The sequence below is a fragment of the Pygocentrus nattereri genome, chromosome 5 (assembly GCF_015220715.1).
Source record: "Pygocentrus nattereri isolate fPygNat1 chromosome 5, fPygNat1.pri, whole genome shotgun sequence".
Classification (NCBI taxonomy): Eukaryota; Metazoa; Chordata; class Actinopteri; order Characiformes; family Serrasalmidae; genus Pygocentrus; species Pygocentrus nattereri.
The window spans coordinates 23,526,571-23,542,357 of NC_051215.1; the positions used below are offsets into that span (position 1 = coordinate 23,526,571).

Sequence of the window (15,787 nt, forward strand, 5' to 3'; positions counted from 1 at the left end):
ACATGGGCGCTACATTTCATAAACACACTGCAAATACAGAAACACTTGCAACTTCAGAAATGCTGAAAAGCCGGTCACGAAACAGCGGAGGTGTTTCTGGTGGACACTCAGACGACCAAGCCGTTCAGGCTTTTAAATTCTATGCAGCACAAATGTTCACCAGTAAAAGTAAATTAACTTTTATTTGAACAGATTACCAACCATCACTGTACCATAAAGCTAATTATCTCTAGACGGTAACTAAAAGTTTAACTAGTAACACCAGATAAACCACCACAGCACAGCTACAACAGTCAGATAGCAAACTAGCCAGCCAGGTTAACCATGACCTTGGGCTCTGAGTGTCTGAGTGTCTGTGGTCTGATTTTTTGATCCTAGATATTCCGTCCACTTTGAGCCCTTTGAGTCTTTCAGAAACATTTCCGTTGTGTTGTGACTGGCTTTGCAGCGTTTCTGAAGTTGCCTGTGTTTTTCTTTATTTGCAGTGCTTTTGTAAAATAATAGCTCTGATGTCGTCACGTTGATGAAAGTGTTTTCTGTGTTTACAGCTCATTAATTAGTTTGCAATGTGTTTTTCTCTGTACTGTGAATAGGGTCTTGTTGGCACAAAGCACTTAATGCCCAAAGGAGTAAATTGAGGTCATTTTCCAGAAATTAGGGATTTTACTGAAAACAATATAGTTTTTCGAAATAAAGAAAATGAAGATTATTTTCAAAAATGTCTCAGTAAAATAACACATTAGTCCATATTATCATCATGTAAAACATGTGCTTTATAAATGTTGACTTATACATTGATTAACATGTTATGAAGTGTATATGTAAGATGTTATGAATGTGCAGACACCCTTCAAGTGAAGTCTTACCAAAAGTTAAGCCACTTCTCCCGGGACATATATTCTTGCTACAAGATCATGTTTGGCCAGTCCTCCTGCTTTCACAGTTCTAAATACTGTAACAAGCTCCTCAAGGTTTCCACAATGAAGACGTCTCTGACTCATAAGGAATTCTTGCGAGGTTTCTTTTTATTTCATCCATCGTGAACAGTCACCAAACCACTAGCTGGCCTTCTTTGTACATACGGAGGGTCAGTGTGGCTGAAGGTTGTCACTCCGAACAAGCTGAAGCTTGCCCGATTCCACTTGTTTAATCAGTTGATCTTAGTCGTCAAACATTTCATCAGGTCGTCTCCTGTTTTGTTGGAGTGGAAACCTGCAACCATATTGGCCCTCTGCAGATAAGACTGGACACCCCTGTTCTAAAAGTTCTTCCATGAATTGAACATCCAAGAAAGAACCATTTAGGACCACCAGCATTAGCAATAGCATGTAATAAAGCCACTTGTATCCTGGCTCAGTGTTGAATTCCCAGTTGCACTTGTAGTTTTGAAGTTACTGAGAAATAAAAAATACCTTTCTTGAAGTGCTTTGTGTGGAGGATTGCTGCTTGATGGGGTGTGGTGGTACAAGGCAACGCACGACAGGCCAGGGATTAAGACATGCTGCCACCCATCACCAACTCATCATCCTGAGCTTGTTGAAGCTTGACTAAAAGAATGCTTGCAGTTTTGCAAGCCGCATGTTAGTTTTAAAAGGCAAGAATCCCTGAGATGCCTTGAAGCTCAGCTTTCTCTGCACCTAAAATTGGCTGCATTGGCAGTGAAGACTCACATATAAATGTACGTTTGACAACATCAGAGCTACTGTGAGCTCGGTTTCCATTGGCACTGAGGGGTCTGCCCACACATTTGCTTCACTGCTCGGCAGTTTTGCAAACTGTGTGATATTCAGGGTCACATTTTTTTTGCTTGAAGAATTTGATGAATTGCGCCATTTACCCTTCATCTGCTTTTACTTTTCTCACTTCCGAGTCATTTTCCAAGCCATTACTGATTAATGCCTGCCCAATCGGAATGTGTTCGATAATTGTAGTGCTGGTCTGTAGGTTGAAGTATTTTTTTGTTCTTATCTCCATACAGGTCATCGCGATCGCCATGGACGTATTTACAGATGTGGATATTTTTAAAGAGGTGGTTGACGCGGCTGTCAAAGGTGTTCCTGTCTACATCCTCCTGGACCACAATCAGTTCAAAAGCTTTCTCACTATGGCAGAAAACCATGACATCCAGATCCAAAAACTCAGGGTGAGTGAGCTTTTCTCTCTGTATGCACTGCATTAAGAATGAGAGCATGAAGGGACGTTATATTAGCAAACAGGATCGTTCAGAATCAAAGAAGCATAAAATTAGCAAGTATTTTCATGCCAGGCACAATTTTTACATATTTCATAATTCGTCATCAGAATTCTCACTTAGTGAGAAGGTGCTTCTAGTTTTGCCAGTGAAATAAACACTAAAGAAGACTGTGCTCTAAGCTGTTTAGACTGCCATCAATTGCAGGCCTGCTGTTATTGTTTTCCTTTTCAATTTTTTATAGTGCAAAATGTCACAAGAAGCAGCAGCTGTTTCCCGTGGTTCTCGTTTTATCAAAGTGGTTTAACAAAAAACAGGTTTCATTGTTAAAAGTCAAAGAAAAACGGTGTTCAGATAAACTGACATTGTCACTTTGTGGTTTCCTTGTGAAAGAAAACATGTCCTGTCCGGTAAGGTGACCAGATGGAAGTGCCTTGCTGATAACAACCTTTTAGACATGACAGGGTGCCTGAAGCAGTCATGCTGGCTGCTTTGCCCTGGGGAGTTGTAATAATTACTAGTGGGCTGAAAGGCAATTGACTTTCCCACCACTCCCTTTTGAATGCATTCCTCCTTCAAAAGTGGCTGTTCAAGATTACACTGGTCAACTTTGACCTTGGTGGGACTTTTTTAAGGTGGAGATTCTGTTGGACATACACAAATACTTAAGAGCTATCTTAAGAAACAGATTAACATAACATGAGCTGAGACAAACCATAAGCTTTCACTGTGGAAACCACTGAGGGCCTGATGTAATAAGCTTTGTTACAGCAGTTTCAGGTTCAAATCACATATATTTAGTCTGTGCGTTGTGTATAAAACAATGCCCAGTTGGGTCAGCAACCCAAATGTAGGGTGAGGGCACCCAGGCTATGCACTTCAGGTTTGGTAAGCAAAGGAGCTATGTTTCTCTCAAAGCAACTTTAATATTGGCTCTGAATATAAGCGAAGAGCATCAGTATTCCATTTTTGGAGAAACTTTTGTCATATCCACTGTGAAACATCTGACACACAGCTGATAAGCCTGTCAATAGTCTTTATTTTCACAAGGAATGGAAACCTATAGTTGTGTCATAGCATAGCTATGAAAATTTCATCATGCCTCCTGATGACATCACCTAGATGTATACAAAGGTAAAGAAAAGCAAAGACCATAAGACTGAACTCTGTGGGACTCTACAAAAAATGTTTTGAAAACTAGAATGATCTGTTCATTAAATATGATTTAACCATTTTACACCAGTGCCTGGGAGGCACATAATTGTGATCAACTGTAGCAAAAATTGCAATAAGGTCTAGAGCAAAACTAGACCAAAAACAAGGATAAAGTCTCAATGACATGTTGTTAGGAAAATTCCTCTAGCAATGGCAGCAAAGATAGTGGCTAAGCAGTGCACAAGCCTTCAAAACATGTTATTTCAGCTCTTAGAATCACATGTATATGTGTGAGAAGTTACAGCTCAAAATATGCCACAGTGTGGCCACAATATGTTCTTGCAAACTTTGTTACTGTTTCTCAAATCCTACTATTTTTCTTTGGATTTTTATCTCACTTTAGTAACATTGTGTTTTGTGATTAACATTGTTGTCTATTTACCACTGACCTTACTTCGTTTGTGCCTTGTTTTTTGTGGATGGCTTTTTTGGATGGATTTTTCTTGAGTTTTGGGCTACATGTGGTTTGCAATAACCTTCACATCATGTATATTCATTCTGTGCCAATGACATTCATATTTCTGCATTTGCACATTACTTATTAACAGATATGCTCTAGTCAATATTTTTAAAACAGGTAAAACATACACAGAAAGTATAGTTTATTTACATGGAACATGCCTACAACAAATGACTAACACCTTTGTCTGTCCATTGTAATCAGGGGCCTGACCCTTGTACTTCGAATATGCCTTATCTCTGTCTATGTAAAGTAGCTGTAAAACTCTTTCAGGATAGCAGCAGGATGATGTCTTTATATTGCTCCTAGTTATGTTATGTCAACACAGTAGACTCATATCATGTCTGTTGCAATTTAAGCATTGTCTTTCCTGCAGAACATGAGGGTGCGTACTGTGAAAGGCCAGGAATACCTCTGTAGGTCAGGTGCCAAGTTCCACGGCGGAATGGGGCAAAAATTTCTCATAGTGGACTGTCACACAGTCTTTTTTGGATCATACAGGTGAGATTGTGAAATTGCTGAAAGTAAGGCCCAATCCCATTTCACCCATTGAGCCCTTAGCCCTATGTTTTGTGCATTCATGTCTAGGGGTAGGGTGTCCCAATTTTGTTGATGAAGCAGTTTTTATTTTTTAATTTGAGGGTCCCATTTCATAAGGCAAGATTTCAACCATTACCCCTTGTAATTCAGTTCCAAGGGGTTAGGGTGACACTCGAAAACCAGGGGTAGGGGTACAAAGAAGAAATGGGACTGGGCCTTAGAAACATAAATTTGTGTTAAATTCAAATGTATGGAGAAAGTGCACTAATGTATTTCTTATAATATCTCTGTCCCTCTAGTTTCATGTGGTCCTTTGAGAAGATCCACCTCAGTATGGTTCAGGTCATAACAGGCAAGCTGGTAGAATCTTATGATGAGGAGTTTCGGACTCTGTACGCCCGCTCCACTATTCCAGAAGAACTCCAGCCTCAGGAAATCTCATCAGAGCGAAGGTTAAATGGCAAAATGGAGGGTTACCTTGGTCACCCCACCAAAATGTTTGAAAGGAGTGACCAATTAAGGCATACACTCGATTCAGTGTACCGACAAACTTGTGAAAGACAACCAGGCTTTAAGAGTACACTGGATGACCTCCCCAACCCTATTGCACATCAAAGTAGATTCCTTCAAGAAACGACAGATTTCAACAAAAGGCACAGCTATGCGGGGGAAAGGCAGGAGCCTTCTTACATCCCTCACTATTACAGACATGGCTCCAGTAACTGGAATGTGGCAGAACAAAGCAGGCATTATGGAGGGAACCACTACTCAAGCACAATGGAGAACCCCTATGAAAGCTCCAGGGTGAACATGATGAACAGGAACACTAACTTGCGCCAGTCCTACCATGGACATGACAAACAAGTTCTCTCAATGCAGCAGAACCTACCAAGCTTGGCAAATGCATCCAAATCCTTCCTGCGCACCTGGAGGATAGAGTCCTACCTAAATAACAGTGAAGTACCTATTGGAGAGTCCTATGACTATCTGGACCCATATGAGCTGGAGAACAAGCCTCCTCCTGCATTGCATTCTCGTCTTAGGTCATCTCTGGTTTTCAAGTCCACCATACCGGAGCATCCAGAAACCAATAGTTACACAAACGGGTCCTCATCCTCCATACGCCATGAAGATCAGTTTGGAATGCGGCCTGGGGCACAGTACTACTCCTCGTCACAATGGAATCAATCAGGGTTGACGGACAATCGTGACGAATTTATGATGAAGAGACGGAGTATTCAGATTCTAGACCCCTCAGGAAACAACACCTACACCTCAGGAAGAGACACGATATATGCAAGCCTTGGCAGGGCTAAAAGTCGAATCCTGGCTAAGGACCCTGAGCAAGAGAACTTGTACAAGAGGCACAGTGTGGCAGACCCTAGATATAATTCATACAGCAGTAATGTTAATGAGTCCTCCAGTCACATGTATGGATTTCTGTCAAGAAGACAAACAGAGAGGAGCACAGCAGGAGAAAATTCGAGAGGCAGAGAGTATTCCCAAAATCTCAAGGAGGACCAGAGATCCGTCTCTCATCATGACTTCAAAAGGGCTGAGAGCAAAGACCCACCACGTACAATCTGGCAAGAACCTCCCTCCAGGACTGTTTCGGCAACTGTTCTTGAAGTGGAGGACAAAGAACAGAGTAGTCTTAATGGCATGTCGTCTCCACGATTCTTCAAAAAGAGCACGAAGAAAATAAAGTCACTTCTAAACATTCCTGAAAGGAGGGAGGGCTCACCAAAAAGAAAGAATATTTCAAGCACTAAAGTAGGTGGCAGTTCTGACACCATTCTTTCTGATGATGGGGAGCCGAAAGCACAACAGGACTGCACAACCATTTCTATGAAATCCATTGACAGCAGCAAGATGAAAAGGGCAAATGGGGGGCTCTCTGGAAATGTGAACCATGCTGCAGTGTTCTCTGGAGAATTATCTGCCCCTCGTTTTGGTACAGAGGATCTCCATGGCTCCTCAGTAGGTGATGGGACTGTGAAAACAGCAGGACAGCTTTATACAAAAGCTACAAATGAGAGATCAGCAAATGAGAGATCAGCACGAGGAACAAGTCAGTGGCAGAGAGATCACCCTGGCCCAAGCAGATTATACAGCAGATTTGAGCCTCTTTGCACCTTTGAGACTAAACGTACTTCAGGCCAGGGCACTACTCTGTCTGCAAATAACCATACAGTAGAGAAACAAAGAAGTTCTTACATTACGAGAGGAAGTTCGAGCACTGAGCAGAGCAATCATATACTTCCACAGACACAATCTCAAGACAATAAATTTGGCCGTTTTATACAAAGGATGGGAAATTTGATAAACAAGAATAAGTGACAATGGACATCCCTGCCAATAACAGACAATACAGTTGCACACTTGGATGTTTCCAAGTTGCTAATGCCATTGATGAACTTGACACTTCAGTGTACAAAGTTACGCTTAAAACTTTAAGACTTTGTGACACAAAGTAGGGAAATCTCTCACTGGCTCTAGAAATAAATAACGTTTGAGTTGTTACACAATGTTGTTGTAAGTTGGGTTCTCATTTGAAATAGAAAAAGTCTGAGCCTTGGCTGGGCATACACTACACTATTCTTTGCTGGATTTTAAGCCCTATTCGCCCATTACAACAAATTTTCACCGGCAGAAGCAATTTTCCAGGTTTGGAGCTCAGTCAGAAGTGATAATCTGGTGGTGTGAGAGGAGAAAAGAGTGAATCTTTAGCCCTCCAATCAAACTCTGAAGTGATCAAAGCCGCTCTCATATTATCAAACATGTTTGATATTATAACTCAACATGTTCTTGAGGCCTGCTGTATGAGACAGTCAGAGATTTACTGAATGAGTGATTCAAACAACAGCCAATCAGAGAGCTGGAAGAGTGTAGAAACAAGTTTCGTACAAGAACAGCAGAGTGCAGACAGAGGAAGCATGTGTAAGACACAGGCAAATAAGAGCCAACATCATGTTTATAATGTTGGATCCAGATGTCAGCTGTCAGTTTGTAGTGAAGGTCCAGTAAATTCAGCTGTTTGTGTTGTGTTATTTGAGGAGATCTGGGAGTTTGAGTTTTTATTCATAGCTAAAACTCTCTCTTTGCTCTGTCATCTAGTCTGAGTGCCCTCACAACGAAAAGACAAGAAATTCTATGACAAACTGACATTAAGTTTATGATGTTCTCCAGTTTAGAAATCTGTTAAGATTTAAAAGTCGTATAGTGAATGCCCAGCCTTACCCAACTAATCCACTATGTTACTACACTACACGGGAAAATAACTGCTAGTTTTTAAACTGCTATATTAAGTAATAAAGTGCAATATTTTATATTGTACTCATCTCAAAGTATGAGATTGACGGGTGCATGCTGACTGTGGATTTGGATGTCAGTGTTTTTATGTTGTACCATGTTTTTTACAATGTTTTTCTTTACCTCATGTGCAAAATGTTACTGTTCTTTATTAATCGGTTGTGGGAGGATTTCATTGTAAGACAGGTCCCATTTACACCTGGCATTAATGTACTTTGCGGGTGATCTGATCATAAGTGGACAATAGAGGGTGTTACGGTTTGACATTTCATATGATTACCTGGCACAAATATTGTGCAAAAATATTAAGACACATGAACATTTAAGTAAAAACTTTGAATAAACCACTTGAATAATGCCTCACACAAGCCTTTAACATGTTACATGGATATATCCTTGAACATTAGTTTTTTCTTTTTTTCAATTATTTTATTCTTTGAATAGAATATTTTTATTAAAAATCGTAAAAAAATGTGCTTCACTTTGTTGGGAATGAGCATGCAAAAAGAAACAAAAAAAAAAGAATCTCAAGCACATTTAAATTGCTGCTATACATAGAAGAATCAATTATATAATGTTTTTCTGAGATATTTGTAGGCCACTGTGTTGTTTAACCCCTTAAAATCCAAGGCTTATTACATCATAAGGCTTATTATACAGTAACTGCAGGGAATTCAATGAAAACTGGCTGAGCTATTCTTAGATTATAGAAGTGTGTAATAAACTTTGGGCCTGCCGGTGGGCACTGGCCAAAGAAGGTTAAGGTACTAGAACCTGTAGATGGGAACAGACTGAAATGCATTTTAACTGATACTTTGAACAAGCCAACAGTGAGGTAACGATCCAATCATGAGCCACGACTGACCATGAAATCACAACACAGTAACAGCCGTAGTGGGCAGTGCTAGGTGCAGATGTGACATGTCAAGGATATGTCCGCATAACATTTATAAAGTAAACACTAAAGCGTCATATTGTGCCCCTGTCCCTGCGATGAAGGACCTCTTAATCACCTGCCAAGCTCCATTCATTTCCTCTCTCCTTCAGGTCACATGGATTTGGTAAGCAACAGCCCACATAGTTACTTTAAGAAGAACCTGAAGCACTTGTTTGTTTGACAAGAAGCGAGAGATTGACAAATAGATGTGGGCGACGCCAAGGGATATGGAAAGTGGGGCTGCAGCACACCTAGATTTTGGAATTGTTAAACTGCGACTGCTAAAATCAGTTAAGAAAAATAACAATATAGAACAGAACTTATATATTTTTTCTTTCTGTAGGGTAAATTCTGGACTTTACTTTTGTTTTATTTCTGTATGTCCAAAATCTGCAGTGATTCAATTACTTTGGCCTTTTTTGCTGTGTTAATTGTGCTGCCCCTGAAATACAAGCAAGAGTTGTAGGTAAATTCTGAGGCAAGCCTAACATTGTTTTAACCCCTTAAAATCCCAGTCTAATTACATACTAAGGCTTATTATTTTGTAACTACAGGGACAGCTGAGCTGCTCTTAGTTTAGAAGTGTGTAATAAAACTTTGTCAGTGAGTCCTGGACATTTATAGGGTTAAAATCATAATGTTTCAACCAACATAGTTATCTCCCTCTCTCATCTGTTTTTCAAATAGTGCAGGGGTCGGCAACATGCGACTCTTTTACTCCCCTGTTGTGGCAGTAAAAAGCAGCAGAATTAGATTAGTAGGTAAAAATAATATAATCCTCCTTGCATCATGTGCATAATTTACTGCACATCCCTGCAGTAAATTAAAGATCTGCCGATCATTCAACTCAGTTTAACAATAAATGGTCTTAAATGCTGGAGTTACTGCCAATTCATTCTTAAACCCTGAAGATCAGCGCAGACTGCTGGTCACCATAGCAACACAGATAACAATCTTGCCTAGCTAGTAGCTAAAGAAATGGTAAAGAGAGAGATTTAAGATGAGCATCAGTCATTTGGAGATGAATGGACTTATTTGCGTTTATAATCACTCCAGCTGGTTTTCTGATATGTTTAATCTGCAATGAGAAACTGTCAAACACTAAAAAGCCGCAAAGTCTTGGTTGCCAGACTCTTGTTCGATTACCCCCGATTACCTTAAATGGTGCAGCAGTTACCTTTTGGCACCTCAGGCACTATTTAAGTAGTAATGGGAAAATTTGAACAAGAAGCTGGCGAATGAGAAGTGACTTCAGCCTCATAAAAAATCAAACGTTGAAAGACATTTTATAAGAAATCATTCCACTTTTGAGGAAAAGTTTTCTGCTGGAGATGCGAGAAAAGTGGCTATAGCTGAGCTAAAGCTTAAGACAGTAGTTACTAGCACATCAGCACATACTGAAACATATTTACAGCCAATATGGTAAAATGGACACAACATGTCCCAAACGCAAAGTGGTTTGATTTTTGTTGAAAGGACAAAATGGCCCTTCTTAACATGTTGCAACCCCTGAACAAGTGTTTCCTGCTTCACATCAACAGTCTGATCAGTTGATGCTTAGCTTAATTGAATAAAGTTCACCCAGTAAGAGCAGAACATCTAGGTGTGGTGTGTTGGTGTTCAGTATACAGTGATGTTTTGTCATCTCTCTCCAAAAAATTCAACAAAAAAAGGAAAAAAGAAGCACATAATATTTAGCAGCATGTCATAAAACATGTTACCAAACCCCAACTTAAAATGCCTTTCCCGTGTCCAGCCTCCTTCCTCTAGTCCTCCAATCAACAGCTACATGTCTCATTGTTCACTTGTGCTCAGATCACTTGAGACAGATGTCAATAAATGTCAATAAGTGCAAACCGGGCATCATTTTAGTGCTGTGCTGTGGCCATTCTGTGAATGACTGTATACGAAAGCAATTAAATTCCATGGTCAACACTTGTGTTTGAATTTAAATAAAACTGTTTAAAGTGCCCATCAAAGTGACAGCAGCAGAGAGCTGAGACCTGTGCCATCAACCATGTAGAGACCTTGAAATGAGTGTGATTTTCATTACAGTGACTTGTCAGACCTATAGATCTCTAAAGTAATAAAGCTCCTAGTAGGGACCAAAAGATGGACATGCTGCACATCTTGTTGACCTTTTTCAGAGCTGGAGGCCAACTGTCTTCTTGTCTGCATGGCAAAATAGGCTGTGCATACGGCAAAGGACATGATTGTGGAAAAAATCAATTTCTGGAGGTGTTAGCTTAAGACCAGGGATAAGAGAAAAGGCACATGCGCTTATGCTGACCAGCTCATCATTCTCACAGCAAAGATAATTTAACAAAGATTGCAATTCGGTGCATTCTTATGCCATCCCCACTCTTTATTTTCACCATTAATCTTTCTTTTTAAAGATATTTGAAGACAAGCATGCCCATTTATTGATGGGAGAATCCTTTGAAGGGTACCCCAGTAGGGCTTTATCCTGCAAACTGTAGAAGTCTCTTGGACATTACTCGTCTAGACATGATAATGCTTCATTTGAAAAATAGATGAATAGGCATGCACTATATGCAAATGAATCCATGGAGAAGCAGCACCCACTCCCTGCTCTGAAAGGGAGATTTACTTTAAAATTCTCTTTGCATGGATGAGAAACGCTTATCCTTATTTGTGAACTTCTCTTTGAGGTCAGGATGATAAGCGTCAATCCCATTTCACTCCTTGCCCCTACTGCTTAACCCTTAGCACTCCATTTTGTGGTTTCATGTCTAGGGGTAGGGTGTCCCAATTCTTGTTGAGATAGAGGGGCAGAGCAAAGTGTTAGAGCTACATTAGAGCTAGTTACGAATAGCTGACATCAGCTTTGTATTAGCAAAGAATTAGTGGAGGGCGAAAATAAATAATTGCCCCCCTCTTTAAAACATACACTATATTGCCAAAATATTAATTAACCCTCCAAATCACTGAATTCAGGTGTTCCAATAACTTCCATGTCCAGAGGTGTATTAAACCAAGCACCTAGGCCTGCAGACTGCTTCCTCAAACATTAGTGAAAGAATGTGTCGCTCTCATGAGCTCAGTGAATTCCAGCGTGGTACCATGATCGGATGCCACCTGTGCAACAAGTCCAGTCATGAAATTTCCTCACTACTAAATATTCCACAGTCAACAGTCAGTGGTATTATAACAAATTTGAAGCGATTGGCAACAACAGCAACTCAGCCACGAAGTGGTCGGCGACATAAAAGGACAGCACATGCTGAGGTGCATAGTGCGCATAGTTTGCCAACTTTCTGCAGAGTCAATTGTTACAGACTTTCAAACTTCGTGGAATGGTGTAAAGCGCCGCCACTGGTGGAGTAATGGAGACGTGTTCTCTGGAGTGACCAATCATGCTTCTCTGTCAGACAATCCAATGGACGAGTCTGGGTTTGGCGGTTGCCAGGAGAACGTTGTCTGACTACATTGTGCCAAGTGTAAAGTTTGGTGGAGGGGGGATTTTGGTGTGGGGTTGTTTTTCAGGAGTTGGGCTCAGCCTCTGAGTTCCAGTGAAAGGAACTCTTAAGGCTTCAGCACCAAGATATTTTGCACAATTTCATGCTCCCAACTTTGTGGGAACAGTTTGGGGATGGCCCCTTCCTCTTCCAACATATCTGCACACCAGTGCACAAAGCAAGGTCCATAAAGACATGGATGATCTAATTGCGTGTAGAAGAACTTGACTGGCCTGCACAGAGTCCTGACCTCAACCTTATAGAACACCTTTGGGATGCATTAAAGCAGAGACTGTGAGCCAGGCCCTCTTGTCCGACCTCACAAATGCGCTTCTGGAAGAGTGGTCAAAAATTCCCATAAACACACTCATAAGCCTTGTTGAAAGCCTTCCCAGAAGATCTGAAGCTGTTGTAGCTGCAAAGGGTGGGCAGACATTATATTACACCCTATAGACTAAGAATGGGATGTCACTCAATTCCATATGAGTGTGAAGGCAGATGAGCGAATACTTTTGGCATTATAGTGTATTTCTACCCAAACACTGTGCTGAGCCTAGTGGGTTATTTTGTTATTTCTGCAGTGCTGGGTAGTTTTGTGTAGTCCAGCTGCTGGGTCAGTGGCTGAGCCAATCTCAGTGGCAGTGGAGGCAATTCTAGGTAATTAAGCTCTGTTGTGATTGGCTCTCTGTGTTGCACCTCATTCGTAAAGCAGTGCAGGCTGAAACACTCCTTACAGCTTTAGTGTGAAAGGGTGGCACTAAACTGCTATACACTCATTAAGCAGACCATTATAATGACCATTCTGCTGAATTAGTTAAAACAAAAAAAAAACAAAAAAACAACAACAACAATGAAACACGTTTAAAACGTATAAAAAACAACAAAATATTCTGATTTTATATAGTTATGATTATAGCATATTAATAATCTAAACATATACAAAATCATCATTTTTGGGTACTCTCTATTGGAAGGAGTCTGGACCCAAACTCGAACCCCTAATTTACACCTGGGAAAATAATCCATGTTTGTATAACATTGTTTTTAAAGTGAAGTTGAAAGCTTTAGGTTTACACTGTAAAAAGTGGCTCGTCAGATTTACCTTAAAAATGCTGTTAACAAGCAATTGAACTAATTTTATTCAGCTTAAAATATTACGCTGATTGAAAGAATCATTCATCAAGTATTTACTTAGGTTGAATAAATCTAGTTTATTTACTCTCTCTCCCTACTTTGCCCCCCCAAAAGTTTGGACCCAAACACAGGTTCCTAACCCCAACTCCCCAATACCGAACTCTGACATTCTCAGGGACCAATCACTTTAACTGCTCCATAAGCTCAGTCTAACTGTACTACTATTTAAATCTGCACTATTTATACCCACAGACCTTAATCTGTATGTGTCTTATGTCACTTTAGTATTAATTTCAGAACCTTCTTATGTTTATATTATTTTTTATTATTCTATTTTTCTACAATTAGTGTTTATTTTAACGATTAGTGTTTAGTGTTTTTTAGTGTCTATTTAAACTCACACTTTTCCTATTTATCGTCTATGTAATGTTGTCACTACACCATGGGGGTCTGAGAGTAACGCAGTTTCAGTACACAGTATGTCCTGTACATATTGTAGTATTGACAATAAAGCTGACTTGACCTGACTTGTTACCTCATGAACTGATCTGACAAGCCACTTTTTTTTACAGTGTATCAAAACTTTAATAAAAGAAAATTATCCTAAAAAAGGCGGCCCATTTTTTCATGTCGCTGCCAAAATGCAAAGAGTCTTAGTCAACAGGTGGAGCCTTATTTTAGCCACGCCTCCGCATTTTGCAGCAGGAAACATGTCCCTTGTGGCCACATGGTGAATTGTCATAACTGAAACACTGAAGATTTTTTAGGTACTATTTTGTGTTTTCATGAAAAAAAAATTAGGATGATTTTATATGTGTACATCTGCTCAAAGCTAGTCACACTGTAAACCGTGGCTCGTCAGATCTACATAAAATGACTGTCATGTGGTAACAAGTAAATTACCTTGTTTCATTCAACTTAAAAAATGACATTGATTGTAGTAGATCTGACAAGCCTCTTTTTACAGTGTGAGTTTATTTCACAGTAAAAAGATGAATGCAGTATTTTACTGTGAAAATTACTGTTAAAGCTGCACTTTGTAAGATGTGGTGATTTGGAGCCCTCTCTGGTGGAAATGTGGAATTGCACGCCATGGGCAGAAGAACAGTAGCCGAGGATTGGAACGCCAAGGCCCCCGCCTTCGGCCGACACCCGATCCACATTGCACCGGACCCCCAGTCGGAAAAGGGTGGAATGTTCTGTCCAGGTCGGGAGTGAATTCTTGCCCCAAGTGGAGGAGTTGAAATATCTTGGGATTTTGTTCATGAGTGAAGGAAGGATGGAGCGAGAGGTTGACAGGTGGATTGGTGCGGCATCTGCAGTAATGCAGACCCTATACAGGTCCATCATGGTGAAGAGAGAGCTGAGCCAGAAGGCGAAGGTGGCGGGGGGAGGGAGGCTTGGGCCTCTTTGCTTACGTTGCTGCCCCCATGACCCAGGCGCGGATAAGCGGTTGAGGATGGATGGATGGATAAGCAGAAGAACACATTGTTCCATAAGTGGATGAATCTGATGATTGAAAGAGAATTCAAAGAAAGCTCGGTCTAAACTTGGTGAAGGTGCATTTTCTGAGGATGTGAGTAAATTATCTACTATAGTCATCACATGTTCAGTCAGTATAATGTTGATATTGAGATTATTGGAGACCTAAACATTAAGCTGGACCTTCTTTTCGAGCCTGTGTGTGTGATGTTAGTAGGTACAAAAGTATGGCATGGTCTGAAAATCTCCCAACTCAATGTCTGTGTCATTTCAGGCTTTACAGGTTGACTCACAGTGGCGTACACTCACCATATTTTATCCTCTTCTTATTCTCCTGACTCAGTAATGCTACATCTTTCAGTTTTACTAAAATAATCTTACACAGTGCTGCTTTAACTGTCATATCCAAGCATGCTGTGCTGTATCAACCAGTCATTTGAAAATATCTTAATCCTGTACTGCATGAATTATTACTTAATCATGATAAAAATCTTTTAATGTGTTTTTCTGATTTGAAATCGTTTAAATAATGGAAATTAAAAAAAAAAAAAGTAGGTTAATTGGTAAATTGTTGCCATTTGGCAACAATGTGTGATCATACCATAGCACCATAAAATCTAAAAAGAAATATATATATATATATATATATATATATATATATATATATATATTCTCCAAAAACATCTTTTTATTCTTTTATTGAAAACAAGAACAAACAAATCTAACGTGTACTAAGTGGTATTAGGAATGTATGGTAATAACAACATCATAATAAAAATTCCTGGTCATGTTAGGTCATGAAGTATTTGTCTTTTTCCCTTTTTCCACAATTAAATAAAAAAATCACTGATTTTGTATCACTGCTTTTTAGTAAAATTAACATAGTCTTGTATGGTAATTTCTTTTTACATTTATTGTTGAATATTGATCAGTGCATGTTTCTATGCTTACTGGATATACAGTGCATGGAAGCAATTGTTGTTTTTAGCTGATTTCCCCTCAAATACAGATGAATATCTAAGAATGAAACCTATTAT

At 39.8% G+C, this 15,787-nt stretch overlaps 1 protein-coding gene across 1 annotated transcript in view; it reads left to right on the plus strand.

Moving 5' to 3' along the window:
• Positions 1 to 9,567, plus strand: part of fam83b (family with sequence similarity 83 member B) — a 39,573-nt gene extending 30,006 nt beyond the window's left edge. The window contains exons 3-5 of the mRNA XM_017694138.2: positions 1,979 to 2,143; positions 4,243 to 4,367; positions 4,706 to 9,567. Of these exons, the coding sequence (XP_017549627.1) occupies positions 1,979 to 2,143; positions 4,243 to 4,367; positions 4,706 to 6,746 (2,331 nt within the window). The 3' untranslated portion in view covers positions 6,747 to 9,567. The remainder of the gene's footprint in view (positions 1 to 1,978; positions 2,144 to 4,242; positions 4,368 to 4,705) is intronic.
• Positions 9,568 to 15,787: the final 6,220 nt, after the last annotated feature.